Source organism: Zingiber officinale, chromosome 4A (assembly GCF_018446385.1).
Source record: "Zingiber officinale cultivar Zhangliang chromosome 4A, Zo_v1.1, whole genome shotgun sequence".
NCBI classification, from domain to species: domain Eukaryota; kingdom Viridiplantae; phylum Streptophyta; class Magnoliopsida; order Zingiberales; family Zingiberaceae; genus Zingiber; species Zingiber officinale.
In genome coordinates, this window is record NC_055992.1 from 138,783,033 (window position 1) to 138,801,001 (window position 17,969).

The 17,969-nt window shown below is 35.5% G+C and overlaps 2 protein-coding genes across 5 annotated transcripts; both read left to right on the forward strand.

Moving 5' to 3' along the window:
- Window positions 1–495: 495 nt before the first annotated feature.
- LOC121971440 (SNF2 domain-containing protein CLASSY 2-like) lies at window positions 496–6,807 on the forward strand. Of its 4 annotated transcripts, none has more exons than XM_042522710.1 (5): window positions 496–831; window positions 1,040–1,147; window positions 1,758–3,289; window positions 4,500–4,658; window positions 4,751–6,807. In XM_042522710.1, exons 2-5 carry the CDS (start codon window positions 1,105–1,107, stop codon window positions 6,665–6,667), a joined length of 3,651 nt encoding a protein of 1,216 aa, XP_042378644.1. In that variant the 5' UTR covers window positions 496–831; window positions 1,040–1,104; the 3' UTR covers window positions 6,668–6,807. The 4 variants fall into 4 exon arrangements, with proteins under 4 accessions (XP_042378644.1, XP_042378643.1, XP_042378642.1 ...); XM_042522709.1 differs by having other exon boundaries at window positions 1,058–1,147; XM_042522708.1 differs by having other exon boundaries at window positions 496–729.
- Window positions 6,808–11,882: 5,075 nt separating this feature from the next.
- On the forward strand, window positions 11,883–12,728 carry LOC121973721 (abscisic acid receptor PYL4-like). Its single transcript, XM_042525098.1, has one exon. The coding sequence runs from the start codon at window positions 11,950–11,952 to the stop codon at window positions 12,607–12,609; it is 660 nt and encodes a 219-aa protein (XP_042381032.1). The 5' UTR covers window positions 11,883–11,949; the 3' UTR covers window positions 12,610–12,728.
- The last annotated feature ends 5,241 nt before the right edge of the window (window positions 12,729–17,969 follow it).

Sequence of the window (17,969 nt, forward strand, 5' to 3'; positions counted from 1 at the left end):
CGAGCGACATGCTATTTCAAGAACTGGTCAAGGCGTGGCCAAGAAGAAGCGAGCTGCTTAACTGATGGACCAAAAAGTTCCCTTCTTTCCCCATCTCCTTCTTCCGCGGCGCCAGATCGAGAGGCCGGGTCTTGAAGTCGCCGAGGCGAATGACGACGAGAGGCCGCAGCGTGGAACAAGGAAAGCGCGGAGTTCTCTAATGATCCACCGCAGCAGAAGGCCAGACGCTACCACGGCCGAGTTTGCGTCCCGCTTCCTCCATTAGGGTTTTGGTTGGGTTCCACGGCACAAATAGCTTGACTTGGTCGGCCACATCTTACAAAAAAGACGCGTGCGATTAATTCTCACTCGCGAACTCTACGCGGCCGCCTAATATTACCCACGTGGCGCATGTCGTTTGGTTAATGATTGTTGGTAAGTAATTCTCGTGTCATATTAACGTGAGGAAAGCGTGTAGTCCTATAAAGAGTCTTCTCGAGAACAAAGATCATCGACCGGGTCCGCAATCACCCTCCTCCGCCTCCCGGAATCCCTCCCTCTTCCTCGCCGGCGGCGACTGCAGCGGCTGCGGCGTCACCTCGCTCCCACCCTCCCAAGCGCCGCAATGTGCCGGACTGTGATTGAAATCGAGAGTAGATAATCCCGCAAACCCTCGCGTTGATCTTATCGAGAGAAGCGTCCGCCCCTTCCATTAATTTCTGCGGCAAATAGTTTCCCGCAACTGAAAAAGTTCGTCCATTGCTTCCCAACTTCTTGGTTTCATCCTCACGTTGTCCTGCTTGATGCACCCTGTTTCAGTAATTTAGGAGTTGCGGATGCTTGATTTTGTTGGTATGCTTGCATGCTTGTTGCATCGAACAAAGGCGTTATCTTTTTAGAAGCTATAAGTTTTGGGGGTTTTGAAGAATGATCCTATTGGGAAATAATTTGATTAAGAAGCCAAGATTGGGTTTTATGACCTTGACTTTGTACTTTTTGCATAAGTTCCAAATTCACAGATATTGTTGATATTGTTGATTATCGATTTTTTCCTTGACAGATTTTCCTTCTTCATTAGGCGCTTTTTTCGAGGTGGTGAACTTAAAGCTTGGTCACTGAAGGATAATGTGGAAAAGGCATATCTGCAACCATCCGATAGATGGAACTCGTAAGCATAGCATATTTCATGGCTCTGCAAATGAATATAAAAATCTACAATTTTTGGTGGTTAATCTCTATTAAAAATGCAGAATTTTGTTTCTTTTCTTAGTAAATTGATATTAATCACCAGATTTTTTTTTTTTTTTTGGTCGAACACAGATGTAGTAGCATCATGTGGAATACTTCAAACTCATCCTTTTCACTCCTGATCAATAGACTTAACTCGTATCTTTAAAATGAGTAGTCCCAATAGGGATACTTAAGTGTGGAAAGAATGTTAAAGATATTCCTCCGGACATTGATGTTCCAATCTTCTGAAGAATTATCCTAGTCTAGAAAGCTTTAACTAACATGAAATTTTAGGAAAGCAACTCTTCATGCAAAAATTGCCACTTTTGTGCTTAAAAAAAACTATATCGCATTGGTAAAGCAACCTCATGATATTTCACCAGATAAACAACCTTATCATAGTGCAGAGCTGACACTTATCAAGAATTTAAAATTTTAGTCTTGTTGAGCTTACCAAATAATTAATGCATTTGTTTTTTCAATCTTCTAGAAAATTCTTTTATTGCTTTTAGTTAGACTCACAAAGACAACTCGATGTCAATTTTCAGCCTTTGAAGCACTTTATAATGGATCTTGGCACGGAGTGGATCATATTAGCATCAAGAATGGAAGCACTTTTGCAAAGATAAACTACAATGGTTCCATGGTTTTGGATAAAGTAGATGGTGATTGTTTACGCATGCGATCTCGGAAAGCAAGCTCAAGTGATTGCATCCACCTTTTGAAGCCTGGTACTGATGTGTGTGCGCTTTCAGGTCAGGTGTCATTGTGGCATGATGCTAAAATCATCACAATCAAGAAAGCCCCTCATGATGATTACTGCACCTGTTTATTTAATGTCATGTTTTTTACAAATAAAACTACTAGTGAGAAGAATGACACTAATAATAGATGGGCCGAAGTGGTTCCTATTGAGAATATTTCCATACTTCAGAAGGTCCAAAGTGAACCTTGGGGAGATGGATGTTACAAGTGGAACTCGACTGTAGACTGTGTCTCAAATAATAAAAGTAAGTTGCTCAATGATACAGTTTCCTCTGAGGTTGCATGGATGCTTGTGTTATCTACTCTAAAAGGAATGAGCTTTGATTTGAAGTCGGTGAAAGAAAATTTAGTATATTTCATCCAGAAAATGCAAGAAGATTCATCTGATCTAAATAATAAGCAGCCAGAAGGTGACATTGACACAACTCATCCAACTTCCCAAAAGAGAATAAAGGCTTTGCACTTCCAGATATCCAACAAGATACTGCGACCTAAAATTGTAACACTTCTCATGGAAGCTTCTGAGGAAGTGCCTCCTAAAAAGGCTTCTGAGAAAATGCCTCTATCAGGGGTTGAATCCTTTAAGGATGATGAGGGAAGTGACTCAGAAGTTGAGATTTTGTATCAAAAATCAAGTCTGAGGCATTCAAAACGTCTAAAAACTGCTCCGGATCGTTTTAGTAGCTATTCGTCACCAAATTTTAACCGCCCAGCTAAGAAGATTGTGCTGCAAGACATGAATAAAGGTGAGATACAACCATATATTCCTTTCACATTTGAATATTTGATGGATGAAGATCCAGCTTCTGTGGTATTGAGAGAAAATAAATCATCGGAAGAAAAAACAACAATGCTAGACTCGCAACATTCTTCTATTGTGAGCGAAGTGAAACTGATAGGTTTTCACAAAAGAGGTCGACCCCGAAGTAAGATCTTAAATTCAGATGAAATTGGCCATATGATGCCACGTATATTCAAGAAATCAGAGAGCAGTAAGAAAACAGCAAATATAGATGATATTGACCATATTGTGCCATGTTTATACAAGGAAAGAGTGAACTGTAAGAAAGCAACAAATCCAACTGAATGCAAAGATGCAATGGAGAAGTGCATGGGAAACATTAGAAGGCAAATTGAGGGTCAGTTTGAGTCAATTGTGAGAGAAGAAGCAAATCAGCCAACAGCTTTTAATGAAGATGAAGATTTTAACTGGACACCATTGGCCAATGCTCCTGTGGAGAAAGATGAGCATGAAGATTTGTGGAAAGAAATGGATCATTGTCTGACAACAATTGCACTTACTGATCAGAAGCAGGTATAGCCAATTATGAGAAGTTGAATTTGTTTTTATATGATACCTTTTGCAAAACGGCATCTGTGTCCCCTTAACAAATTTAGAAGTGATACTAACATTTTTAAAAGATATGGCTTGTCCAAGGGTATGGAGCCTTTGCAAATAAAAGTATAGTTTCTTGAAAAATATTTTTAACATTCATCATTTTTTTTAAATCAACTTGCCAGATGACAATGACATACATTTTAATTGTCCAGGAAATTGAGAGTTCTGCAATATGGGGAACCATTTTAGTTAAACAGTTGTTAGATTATATGTTTGTGTGAAAGTCCTTTCTTACTAATGTAGGGAATGAGCATTTGACATGGATGAATGTTGTTTCAAATACCTCCTTTTCTATGTAGTCATGTGTGTGTTAGCCTTCTCATCTCTAATTGAAGGTGAGGTTGTCTGATTGGAATAAAGGTCCTTTTATATGGTTGGTTTTATGGATCCTATTCCTCTATTGTTTTATAGCTGAGCCTACTTTTTATTCAGAATATTTAAATCTCTTAAATAATTTCAATATAGCTAAAGTTCCATCTCTCTCAAACTGCATACCCTCTTGAATCCATTCAACTTATCTAACCATAGGTTCTATTAGCCGTGTTTGAGCATGTCCATAACATCTCAACTTGCTTTCTCTCATTTTAAAATGAAGTTACTCCTTGTTACTCTCTGATAATAATATGTTTTATTTATCTTTTTTGTTAACTCATATTTACGATGGCATTCTCATCTGAATGACATTATTCCAATTCATTGATACATAAAGTATTATGGATTGTACCACATTTTATAAATATAATTTAGGCTTAGGGGGCACACAGTGATCATGCAAGACTCTAGAAGTTCCTTTAAAAAAAAAAAAATCACTCAACCTTCTTGGTGAATAATGGATTTAAGATAAGTAGAACTTAAAAAATTTGATCTGTGGTTGTTTCAGTTGTACTCTTGTTAGCACTATATTTCTTTGAATTTTATTTCTCAACTTAAATCTTTTAGTTTCTATCCACAATTCAAGCTTTGAGTTTAATGAAGAGTTCTAGTATCTGACTGAAAGCTTGGCATGTGCATGAAACTATAATCGATAAATATCTTTAGCACCATTTCCTTGTTTCTGTTATATGTTATCAGTCCTGTGAAATTGAGGATATCAACTTGCATTGTAAAAGTTAAAGCTATGTGGCAGGCTATGGACATGGAATCCCCTTGTAAAGATGCTCTCGATTCAGTAGAAGATGGTGAGGAAAAATGTCAGCATGATTTCAAGCTGGATGAGGAGATAGGACTGACATGCCGATTATGCCACCTAGTATGCACAGAAAGGAAATATGTTTTCCAATCATTTGTAAGCATCCAAGTACAAACTTCCTTTTTTCTTTCTGGTTTGAGCAGAATTTGTTCTCAAAGATTAACAAGTTTCATATTTATTTCCTACAGTTGAAATGTAATGATTGGGTTTCATTTAAAGAGAAATTTGATGCTCAAAAGCTTGACTGGGTCGAAAAATTAGATATGGATTGGAACTCCACTAGAGATCCCATTTCCTTGAGAGAAAATTCGCTGTCAGAAACTTGTGAGAATGTATGGTCTTTAATAGATGATCTCCAGTCAAAATTACATCTTCATCAAAAGAAAGCATTTGAATTTATTTGGAGGAATGCTGCCGGGTCTTTGGTTCCTTCAGAAATGTTGCAATTGCCGGAGAAAACTGGTGGTTGTGTGATCTCACACTCTCCCGGGTCAGGAAAAACATTGCTTATAATCGCATTCATTGTCAGCTTTTTGAGACTATTTCCTAGAAGTCGACCCTTGGTGCTTGCCCCGAAGTCTGCCATTCATACCTGGCGCAAGGAATTTCAGAAATGGAGGATACCGGTCCCTGTTCATCTGATTCAAAGGGACAGAAGCTATGAGAAAGAAATTCTATTTTACAGATCTAAGCTTCTGTCTCTGAGGACTAGAATGCCGAATAGGAAGATGATGAAAATAATGGATATGCTCGAAAAGTTAAGACAGTGGCATGAAAACCCAAGCATTCTGATGATGAACTACTCTTCCTTCTTCTCCTTAGCAAAGCAAGACTCAAAACATGAGTATGTTAGGTTCATGGCAGAAGTTCTGCTAAAAAGTCCCGGGATTTTGATTCTCGATGAGGGTCATAATCCAAGAAGCACCAATTCGAAGCTAAGAAAGCTCTTGATGGAAGTTAAGACAGAAAATAGAATTCTTCTATCAGGAACTGTTTTTCAGAACAACTTTGAAGAATATTTCAATACCTTAGCTTTGGCCAGACCGAGCTTTGTTGATGAGGTTGTCAGTGAGTTGGACTTGGATCCACATAGAAGAAAGCTAAACCGAGAGAAGAAAAAACATCGTAAAGAGAGACTAGCAAGGAAGCTTTTTGTGGAAAAGATTGGACAAAGTATCGAATCAAGCCAAGAGCATGACAGGAAGCAGGGGTTTGAACTATTGAATAAAATGACAGGCAGGTTTGTCGATGTTTATGGAAATGAGATATTAGGGACACTCCCTGGTCTGGAAATTTACACTATCATGTTGGCATCGACAGATCTTCAGCAGAAAATGTTGGTGAAGTTACAAAAATCAATAACACACAAAAGATACCCTATCGAAGTGGAGTTATTGATTACAGTTTGTACTATTCATCCGTGGCTGGTAACAACAGTAAATTGTGTGTCAACTTATTTCAATGCTGAGGAGTTGGAAATCATCAAAAACTGCAGAGAACATTTGGGGATTGGTTCTAAAACAAAGTTCTTAATTGATCTTGTCCACAAATCCAATAGAAGGGGTGAGAAAGTTTTGGTTTTCTGTCACAATATCTCTCCGCTGCACTTTCTCGTCGATATGTTTAAGCTTGTCTTTGGGTGGAACAAAGGAGAAGAAGTTTTGGTTCTTCAAGGTGATCAAGAGCTGCCTGTCCGTGCAAGAATCATGGACCAGTTCAACGGCGACACTGATGGCAAATGCAAGGTGTTGCTCGCATCCACAACAGCTTGTGCCGAAGGCATTAGCTTGACAGCGGCATCTAGATTGGTCATGTTGGACTCGGAGTGGAACCACTCGAAGACCAGGCAAGCAATTGCTCGTGCATTCAGACCAGGACAGGATAAAGTAGTCTACGTCTACCTGTTACTAGCATCAGGAACATGGGAAGAAAGCAAGTCCCGGAGCAACGCACGCAAGGCTTGGATGTCAAAGATGATTTTTCTCGGGCGGTATATTGAGTTTTCTTCTTCCAAACAAGTAGAACATATCGACGACGAACTCCTGCACGAGATGGTGGAGGAAGATGAGAGCAAATCCTTGCAGATAATCCTGAGACCTGACTAGATCCCAAAATCTTTTGCCACAAATGTAAATGTGAGTCTCCTATTTCTCTTCCAAAACTTGCCATTTTGTCTTGATAGGCATGAAGGAATGATCAATAACTAGTGGTATTCACAAATATATGCTTTCACATCGGAATCTAAGTATTAGAAATTCATCAAGGTGTTTTTTCTTCCCGGAAAGCAAGCTATGACTCGCTTGTCTTTTCCGAATATCCTCTCGATGGAAATTCTTTTGAGCTGGATCATCAACACTGCCATGAAATTAATTTGGTGAGATGATGCAGTTTTTTTGGTGTGATTTTCTGATTGTCATTCCCAGCTCAGAGATGGTACTGAGCCATGCATCTACTTGCACAAGGAAAGGGATGGTTGGGGGACAGAAATGGGCAAGGTAGGGTTTGGCAGTAGTGGGGTTTAGCTGCACGTGAAGGGGGAGGGGCTGATTTGACCCTAGGGATAAGAGGTCCCACTGTTAGGATTTGGGATTTGGGATTTAGTGTGTCAATTGAGGCAGTCAGACTTACATGGTCATGATCTAACATGGTTTGGCCTGTGCTCGACATGATTCGGATATGTTAGGATCAAAAGGATGTATATATATTTTATAATAGTATGATATTATTCATTTTATATTTAAATTTTAATAGATTTATTTTTATGTGCTATTTAAAATTTTATATCAATAGAGATATTTTTCATCTTTTAAATTTATGATTTTTTTTATATATTTTTAATGTGAGACTTTAAATGTATTCCCAGCAATTCTTTTCTTAAATAAATAATTGTTATTGTTTTTATGGCCTGAGTCTTTCTTACTCTTGATTTATTAAAATCTCCTTTCAATTCGATCACTAATCTATTTCAAATCTCTCTTCAAATATCTAGTCACTATTGATCTATTTCAGTCTTTTAAGATTTTTTCACTGTTTAGAGTTCATTCTTAAGGATTTTTGTTAAGTATTTGATTACTATTGATTTGGACTTTTTGCTTAGTGTTTATTTCTCTAGAAGCCTCAAGGCCCACCACCACCACTTCTTTTGTTCAAGATAACTGTTCTATCTATATGATTCAATTTGGACTATTACTGTAATACTATTTATTAATAAAAAGAATTCACATATCGTTACTCTCATATGATATTATCTATTTTAAATCTAAGTTAATTTTATTTTTTAACTCTATCTGAGAAGTTCCATGTATCTTTGGTCTTTTAAATTTATAATTTTTTTCATGTGGAATTTTGATCCTATTCCTAATAGGATCTTTATCGTGACAGGGCTGCACTTGCAATATTTTGCTCGTGGGCCCTTGTTAGGTGTGAAGTTCTCAACTTGTAGATCATGTTCGGTCCATGAGCCTAGCCGAAAAACACCTTAGAGTTATGTTGGATTTGCTTCAAATAAAGTTGGTCTAAGATGATCAAGTTAATGATATTTATTTCAATCCTATGTTGGGACATATTCTTGCGTTGAATTTAGTAAAAAAATTTGGGCTAAATGCCCGTGGGCTGAAATACCCATGGGTGGAAAAAAAGTTTACGAGTTTGTTTTCATAAGCGAGTAGATTCGGCGTTGGACAGTCTTACAGGGATAGTGAAGAACACAGGGATTCATTGTTGATGACTTATTGCAGCGCTTCTGTGATTTACTCCGGGGACATATGGAAAACTTCCATGAGCCCATATTGATCGTCGAGAATTACTTATCAAACAAAAAAAAAAGTAAAAGTAAAGATGTATTTTATATAATATTTTATTTTTAATGAGACACTTTGATAATAAATCTTATATAAAATTTTAAGAAACAGTAAAATAATTTAAATTTTATATGTTTTTTATATTCTCCATCGATAGATCTAGCACTCAAGTCGTCCAATTTAGTTGAAAGAGATCGAGATTACTCGGTTCTTGGTGGAACGTGATCCATTCGTGGCTCTAATTATATCATAGATACACTCACAACTTGGAATAATTTAGAATTCAACTATCTCATCTATTAATAATATTTTAAATCTACCAAATCAAAAAAATAGTTTAGTTTTATTTCTTAGTTAAATTGATTCGTTCAAATTTATCAAAACTAAAAAAAAATGAAACTATAAAAAAAATTATCTTTTAAAATAATAAAATTTGTCTTTATTATCAATAATAATTCAACGGTTTTAGAGTTCTCTAGCATAATTTTACATGATATTATATTTAATAACATAAAATTCGTCCATAAAAATATAATACTATAATCATTTTTAAAAACTTATGGTGCAAAGATAAAATTCAGACCAATCAAATCAATCATTAATTATGATTTGATTTATATGCTTAACTCCATTCAATCCAATTGTATATATAGAAATAAAACATTTGAATTGGATTAGGACTTTATGACAATATTCTCAAATTTCAAATCTTATGGGCGGAATTTAAGTAATTATTCTTTTTTACTATTTATTTAATTTGTTGATAACGATTTCAATATTTAAAATTGTTATTTTCTATAATATTTATGAAAAGGAACTTGTTACAACAGTGAAATTGATATCATATAACTTAATTGCTTAAAATAATTTTTTATAATATAAATTAAGGGTGTGTATAATATTGTATGGATTGTTTTTTAAAATTATATTTAATTGATGAGTTTATATATATTTTTTATGTTTTATTATATTTAATTGGCAGCACTATTATGTCGGTTTTGATGATAACCTTCTCAAATAAAATGCATTTTAAAAATTGGATATTTTAATAAATTGCTTAAATATATTCTTTTTTACTGAAAAACAAAAAGTCTCTCTCTAATATAATTATCTGCCCTACTTTAACATAAAAAAAGGCAACCTCAAACTGTACAAAATTAGTAAATAATTATAATTAAAATTTTATTAATATTAGTCAAAATTATTTAAATATTAGTGGAAATTATTTACTTTAATTTAAATGAGTCCAATTTAACTAAGACTAGTCAAAAGATTATTGGATAAAAATAAATAGGGCACTCTAAATTATATAAATCATCATAAGAGTATTCTTAAAAAAATTTTAAAAGGGCACTCCATCCTATCTAGAGTTAGTATTCTGCTAAAATTAAACGGAACATAATCAATTTTATTTTAAACTAAATAAATACATAGAATTTTTAAAATAAATAAATAAATCAAACTGATAAAATATCGATTAATTTAATAAAAAATCAAGTTAATTAAATTTTTCTAATTAGATATAAAACTTTAGTTTTGTTTAATAAAATTTGATTTCGATCTTAAAATATATATTCTAAAAATTCAGATTTAAAAATTCAATTTATTCAGTTTATTCAATTTAACTGAATAAGAAAATTTTAAACTGAATTTAACCTGAACCGAATAAACTAAATTAATTAATTGTTTTTAGGGAAAAAATGAAATTATGAATAAACGAATTGAATTTTAAAATTCAATCAATTATGTTAGTTTGTTCAGTTAAATAGAATTTTTGTTCACCCTAATCCTATCATATATTTTATTTTGCAAATATCTTTTATTTCAGTATTATTGTAACAGTCACTATCAATAGTTGTTATAATATATAACAACTATTTGTTGTTTTTTATTTCTAATATTATTATAACATTTACGATTAACCGTTGATTTCGTCTGAAAGGAGAGAAGATAGTTAGCTGAATATGTAGTTCTGATATTGACTACTTAAATATTCTGATTTAGGAAAAAGTGGCTCTCAGTGATTCTGCATGTCAAAGGGAGTGTTAGTGACCGTGCCAGGGAAGGGGTCCCCGACGTAAGCTCTCCGACGCTCAAGTCAATGATCGATTCGAGTAGATGAACAGAACCTATGAATGTATAAAACTGCATAGCATTGCATACAACCACATGTAGATGGAAACCCTTTTTTTAGAGTTATTGTTTGTCTATGCATGAATCTCAAAACATGTCCAAAAAAGGACAAACCATAAAGATGCTCTAACACCTTTCCTAAAATAAACTCACAATCTCTATCCTACGTAGCACAAAACCCCAAAAAGAAATATAAGGTCATTCGACTGAAGGGCCCACAATATACTTACATAGTCAGCTGATCGAGTTCCCCTTGTGATCTTGTCGACAATATCACTCAAAAGGACCAGTCAACCGAATTATAGTGCGTTATAGGGAACTCGTCCTTTCACTCTGCCCATTTAACCAAAGGTTCAATTGGACCAGACGACTATTCTATATGATTGGAATATGACTCCAATCAACTAGACTACTCGACTCAGCTAGTTAACTGTGCTACATCCAAATGACAAATAAGTCTTAGCTCTGTTGAGTGTTGACTCGCCTTGAATCATTCATCAATATTTAGGGATTTATTATCTGACCAGTCTGATTGAATAACCTAATGGACTTGGCATCCGACCAACCCAATGGTCCAGTCGAATAACTTTTCAGCCATGATGATCAACTGCGCTAGCCTCAAAGATTGACCCTTTCTTAACTTTGACTACCGGGTCAGCCAGCCTCATTAACTTTGACTTGACTCAGGGGCCCACCTCAATCATCGTATTAGTTGCTATAACAAATAATACTTAAATATATTATTGTAATAGTAACTATAACTATTTTAAAATAATTTTAAAAAAGTTTAATAATTTTGACTAAGTTGATAAAAAAATATTTTGATATAATAGTACTTAGAATATAAAAAAACTAACTACAAATGGTATAATAGTAGCTAATAGCTGCTATAATATAAAAAAACTAATTATTTCATTTTAATCAAAATTATTATACACTTTATCAACTTATTTAAAATCACTTAAATTCCATTAAAATCATTTTAAATTGGTTTAAATCAATTTAAAACGATTGTAACAACTACTATATTACTATAACAATATAGTATTAAACATTATAACAGCTACTCTATACATTGTAATAAATACTAAAATTAAGGATAGCCTAATGTGGTTTTTTTTTTTTTTTTTTTCATAATTTAAGACACTCTTTTAATTTTTATCCAATATTATGTAAGTTGAAATAGTTTTAAACAAAGTTATTTCAGTCAACAATTTTTATTAAAATTGTTATAATAATTTAAATGAAAATTTGTTTTTGAAATATTAAATGTTTTTTAATATTTTTTAAAAGTGAAACATTCTTTTGATTATAACTCATATATTTTTTAACTCTTTACTAATAAATCTTTTTTATATAAACAATTGACCTCCACTTCCTCCCCAATTCCATTGCTTGTTCATCGTTCTCTCCTACTCTGTTTCCAGACTAATCGATTAGGAGTCGCCGGAGGAATGCCTTGTGCTCCGGCGGCCGCCGCGTGTGTCGACCGTCATCACCACCACCAAAGCGGAGGCGGAGACTGCGGGGCGGCGCTGTTGCCTCATCGGTGCACGGGGCACAGTGTGCCGGCGGCCGTGGCGCGGCACCACGACCACTCCGTGGGACCACAGCAGTGCTGCTCGGCGATGATGCAGTGCGTCGCCGCGCCGCTGGCAGCGGTGTGGTCTGTGGTCCGGCTCTTCGACCGGCCGCAGACGTACAAGCACTTCGTTAAGAGCTGCAGCGTCGTCGCGGGCGACGGCTCCGTCGGCACCCTGCGCGAGGTGCGCGTCGTCTCCGGCCTGCCAGCCGCCACCAGCACCGAGCGCCTCGAGATCCTCGACGACGAGCGCCACATCCTCAGCTTCCGCGTCGTCGGCGGCATCCACCGCCTCGCCAATTACCGCTCCGTGACCACCCTCCACCCGCGCGAAGCCGGCCACGGCGGCGGCACGGTGGTGGTGGAGTCGTACGTGGTGGACGTTCCGCCTGGGAACACCGCGGAGGAGACGAGGGTGTTTGTCGACACCATCATCAAGTGCAACCTCCAGTCGTTGGCGAGGATCTTCGCCGGCAGCGGTGCGTCGCCGACGATGGCGGGAGAGCAACCACGTAATCAGATACCAATATGAATGGCTGCATTTCTCATATCCTCTGTTTCTTTCTGTAGTTTTTCTACCCTTTCCTCTGTTTGTTATATCAAACTTAATTAAGCAAAAAGATCAAAATGACACGCTTATTAGGGTTTTCATCAAAAAGTATTCTTTATTTATATTTTTCATTCAAAATTATCCTTATTTTAAGATTATTATATATAGTCAGGTAAAATATAAAAGAGCTACCACATTTAAATAAAATCATCAAATGATAACTCCTTTTATAAAAATTGTTAAATAAGCATTTTCATCCCACCAGATTTCATCCCAGGAATATTTTTTTAGTTGTATCAGCGACTAACTACTACAATATATAGGTAATTCTATAACTTTTAATACAGTGTTGTAGTTGTTAATGAATAACTGCTATAAAAAATTTAAAATAATTTTGACCAAGCTAAAATAATTTTGATCAGTTGATAAAAAAATATTTTAATATAATAATATTTTTATAATAATTTTGATTAGAATGAAATAAAAAAAATTGGGCCAAAGCATCATTTTCCACAATCAGAAAATCAAATATCATCCCCCTCCAATCCTTTTGGCTTACCAAACATGATGTAAAACTCAACAATACCCTACCAACAACAATAACAATAATAATCATATATATTTAATAAAATAAATAATAAATGCCCAAAATGAGAATTTTGGCAGCATTTTTTTTATATTGACTCATCAAATCCTTTAATTTTGGCTGTAAATGAAGCAGGCCGAATCAAATGTTCAAATAAGTAGTTGACAAGACTTAGCATAATATAAGCAAGTTGCATGAGAAAAGTACGTAGCACCTCCCCTTGAACAAGGTTGTGAGGATGATACAAGCAACTTGCAGCCAACAATCATCAGCAAGTTGTAGTAGTCCCTTTAATTTTGTTTTTCTTTGAACATTTTCTTGGCCCTCACTTGTTGCTTCGGCTGCTCTCTCATTTGGGCACTTGCTGATGACTAAACAAATTTACATTGATTGTGGATTTGTGGTGGTGAGCAAGTTGAGCTGCAAGTTGCATGGTGACCATTTAATGATGTCTGTGTCACAACCTTGATTTTGTGAGAAATTTAGCAAGTGAGCATCAAGAAAGTAAAATGGGAGATGGGGTGGGCCCATCAGATGCCGGCACCACAAGAGGGTATTATTGTTAGCTTTATTTATTTGATGGATATTGTCGGAAAAGAGACTTTGAGATTAACATTTTACGGTTAAAAATTAAGAGAATTGACTTCCTTTTTTTTATTTATTATCAAATAAACACTCCATTCCGCCTTTATATATATATATATATATATATATATATATATATTACTTTTCAAAATTATCATTATTTTTAACACGATTATAATAGCTAAGGGTTTGCCATACACTTACACTATAATAAAAAAGATTGTATTATAGTTCCAGACACTTTTAGCTCTAATCAACACTAATCAATTATATTATACCAGTACTTCACAGCACTTCATCTATAGTTAAAACCGGTCAATAATTTATTACAGCAGCATTTCGACTCTAATCAACACTAATAGCACTAAATTGTAACAACTATAATTCATAGTTCTTATAATATGAAACGTTTTATCTCTAATCTCTAATCTAATCAATACTGATCAATATTAATCAACACAAGTCAACATAATATTATAGCAATTAGGAATCATAATTATTACAACATAGATTATTTTTAGTCAATACCAGTTAACATTATGTTATACTGTGAAGTAACTATAATTACATGTCAACTTTGATCTTGTAACTTCTATAATAGCGTCACAAATAAAGACAGTTTCAAAAAGTAAAGTATACAAAAAATAGGATGGTGTACCCTTTTGATAATAAATCAAAAAGCAGCACCCCCTTTTGAATTTTGAGATTAGCTTATAAGTGTGCATAAACACAAATTGTACTTCAATTTTACCTGATAGACGAATAAGGAAAAAGTACGTCTACCTCCAATGTTAAGTTGGGCAAAATCCAAACTCCTAAATTATCACAAAAAAAAAAAAAAACCATCCATATATCATGTTTAGTTGAAAAGAAGTGGAGATAGTACAATGAAAAATATACCTGCTATCCAAGCATCATGATAAGTTAAAGAGGAGCTCAACAACTGCTGAATTGGATCTTCAATCACTTCACTAGCTGCAAAACTACCTTGTTAACGACTTCATGTTATGCCTAGTAACAGAGACTTAGCGAGTCCCTCCAGAAGTAGTGCACCTTGAATTGAAGAAGGTGCTCTGTTAGACCACGACATAATTAGCCTGATCCAAGTTCTGTTTTTTGTTTCTCTTTATTGAAAACTCAACTATTGCAACCAAAGAGTTGAAATCGACACATGGCAGATAGTGATGATAATTTTCTGACTGGAGGAGATATTCAGTCGCCTGACATCACTAAAGAACCAATACATACGATTGTTGTGCCCAGTTCCAGTGACACTCCAATTAAGTACCAGCAATATCCCACTGCTGAAAATGGTGATTGCATGATTCATTCTTTCACATCATTGAACACAAGGCAACTAAAATTTTTGATCTAGTGCTAAAAAATTCAAATTGTATTCACATAAGGGCTGCATAAACCAGAATCTGATAAGAAAATGTAGACTTCGGAGAGAATCGACCAGTATCATTCCACTGCCATTTGATAAGATCTTTGGTCCCCATTACTAATCTGATGAATTCCACAGATTGTGTTGCTGATAAAGATGCTGAGAATCAACTGAATCATAGAAGTTTGAGTCCTGGATCCGATTTAGAGAGATCCAAATCAACAAATTTGATGGATTGGTCTTGAACAATTGGAATAAAGTAGCTCTAGAAACGTTTTGGAGGATAAGATCATTATGTCATCTAACCAAACAGAAGTTAATACTACAGCCATACCCAATTCTGAACATGAACCCGGCAATAAAAGTTTACTGACGACAGTTATACTTTACATCTAATAACAGCCTCCAGCACCAGGCACAAAGAAGTGCCAAGCTGAAACTTTCTAGTTCAATGATACCTAAGCCCCAAAAACTCTTTGGTCTCCTTACTGAAGATGAACTTGTAGAAGAGTGTCTTTTAAATGTGTCAGCTTCCCCACACTTCATGGGACATGTTTCCTCAATTTATCAATTTCATGGATGACCCGTTTCAGTAACAAGTATACAATGGCTGGATAGAGGAGTATGAGTGTCAGCACTGAGCTAATTAAACTGACACATCCTCCTGGGGATAGGAAATGATTTTTTCAAATCCACAATCTGCTAACCATCTTCTGAATCAATCTTCTCCAGTAGGATTGATTAGAATTAGATATCCCAAACTGGAACCCAAGTTCAGGAAATTGCTGAAATTTACAGCCCATTATGTTTGCTAAAAGCTGCTCAGCTATTCCTAGTCGTCCTAAAATGGTGAGTTGTACTTCTCATAATTATTGTTCATGCCACTAAAGAGTGAGAAGCAAGCTAGAATGATTTAGCATTGAGAATTTCTGTAGCATTAACTTTGACAATCAAGAAAGTAATATCAGCAAATAATTGAAGCACCAATGGGCTCTCCATATCAGCATTAAGACCAGAAATTCCATGAATAAACCCCTGCTTTCCTGGCCTCAACAAAATTCAAACTGAGGAGGTTAGCGAAAATGATAATAAGAGTCGAGATAGGGTTACGTTGATGTAAACCCCATCCACATGTGAAACAAGGACCAGGACACCCAATTGTCCAGTAGCCATTACAAGTTCAATCCACCGGAGCCACCTAGGAGAGAAACCAATGAACTTGAGAATAGTGAGAAGGTAGGTCCAATTAATTTTGTCAAATGCCTTCTCAAAGTCCAGTTTGGTCATGTCTATTCGTTTCTTCTTTTTATGAAACCAATTCTGTGGCACAAACATAAGCATCACCAGTATTCCTTCCTTTGACAAACACAAATTGAATTTCAGAAATCAAGTTCCCTATTATGCCTTATAATCTGATGGCAAGGACTTTAGAGATGAGTTTTACAATACTGTTTTCAAGGGCTATCAGTAGAAATTCCCCAACATGAAATGCACCAGGCTTCTTTGAAATTACAATAATGTAAGCATAGTAGAGTCTTGAGAAATCCAGAACACCATCTTGGAATTCATTGAATATATTTAGCACATCTAGCCTGACAGCATTCCATGCTGAAGATAAAAAATTCTGAGTTCCAACCATCAGGTCCAGGAGTCATCATTCTGCCCAAAAGTCTCACAGCATCTACAATTTCAGTTGCTGAAAATGGTTTAGAAAGCTCAGTTAATGAGGCATCCTCTTTATTGATAATCAATTGTAATGAATCTGCCTACTTTCACACCAAGAATTCCTCTGAAGTATTTAGTGAATGTTATCAAGAATATCAACTTCTTCAGTGAAGGTCTGTTCACCCATTTGAATGAACTGGATGCTAGTTTGTTTACTTCTTCCTTGTGGAATTTTCTGAAAATAAAAAGTGTTTACATCTCCCTCTCTAAAGCTTGCCTCTTTGAAGCCGGCAGAACAGCCTTGGCTTTCATTAATGTATCAAGTGCTGTAAGAATGGATTTTTTTACTCCAAGGATTCTTGCTTAGTCAGAGGTTAAACAATACTAGGATCCTCAAACTGGTCGTGTAATAACCAATTCTTCGTTATACGTCTCATCTTTCGCCATACTTGCCTGCCACGTCCTCAGTTATTTTCCTTAGCCTACTGGTCTTAATTCTCAAAGTTCCAGAAGCACAACCAATCATTCAGTTCATTAGCCAAATATGAGCCATAATATTCATAAACTCAGAAACAAGAAACCATCTGTTTTCAAATTGAAACAGACTTTATCTTACTCTGTCCACATATTGATAGGTTTACCATCAGAAAGAGGCCCTTATCAAGGATTTGGGTTTTAAATACAGCAAACCGTTCATCAGCTGCTTGGTTTACACAAAACCTATCCAAGCAAGCAAAGGTAGGTTCACTGTAACCACTGCACCAAGTAAAAAAATCCCCAAAGAAGACCACTATTCTTAACTGGTTTTAAAAAATTCATTCATTTAGTAAACTAGTCCCTATTCTGCTACCTATGCAATTCAGCTTCTCAGAATCAGAGATAGTTGCATCGAAATCACCTCCTAACACCCATGTAATCTCAATGGTGTATCTCAGCCAAAGAAGTTGTCTGAAGAAAGCATCCTAACATTATTCTGGCAAGGGCCATAAATCCAAGTAACAGCAAGCCTACAACATGAACTGGAATTCTGAAAGAAACCAGTGACTGAATGAAAACCAAACTCATGAAAAATTCAAATTCTTGAAGCACTGCCAACATCTAACCAACTGATAAGCCATC

Excerpts from the sequence above, each read along its gene's own strand:
- LOC121971440 (XM_042522710.1), top strand. The coding sequence starts at position 1,105 with ATGTGGAAAAGGCATATCTGCAACCATCCGATAGATGGAACTC. Across the intron at positions 1,148-1,757 it reads CCATCCGATAGATGGAACTC|CCTTTGAAGCACTTTATAAT; the intron begins GTAAGCATAGCA and ends GTCAATTTTCAG. Across the intron at positions 4,659-4,750 it reads AATATGTTTTCCAATCATTT|TTGAAATGTAATGATTGGGT; the intron begins GTAAGCATCCAA and ends TATTTCCTACAG.
- LOC121973721 (XM_042525098.1), top strand. The coding sequence starts at position 11,950 with ATGCCTTGTGCTCCGGCGGCCGCCGCGTGTGTCGACCGTCATCACCAC.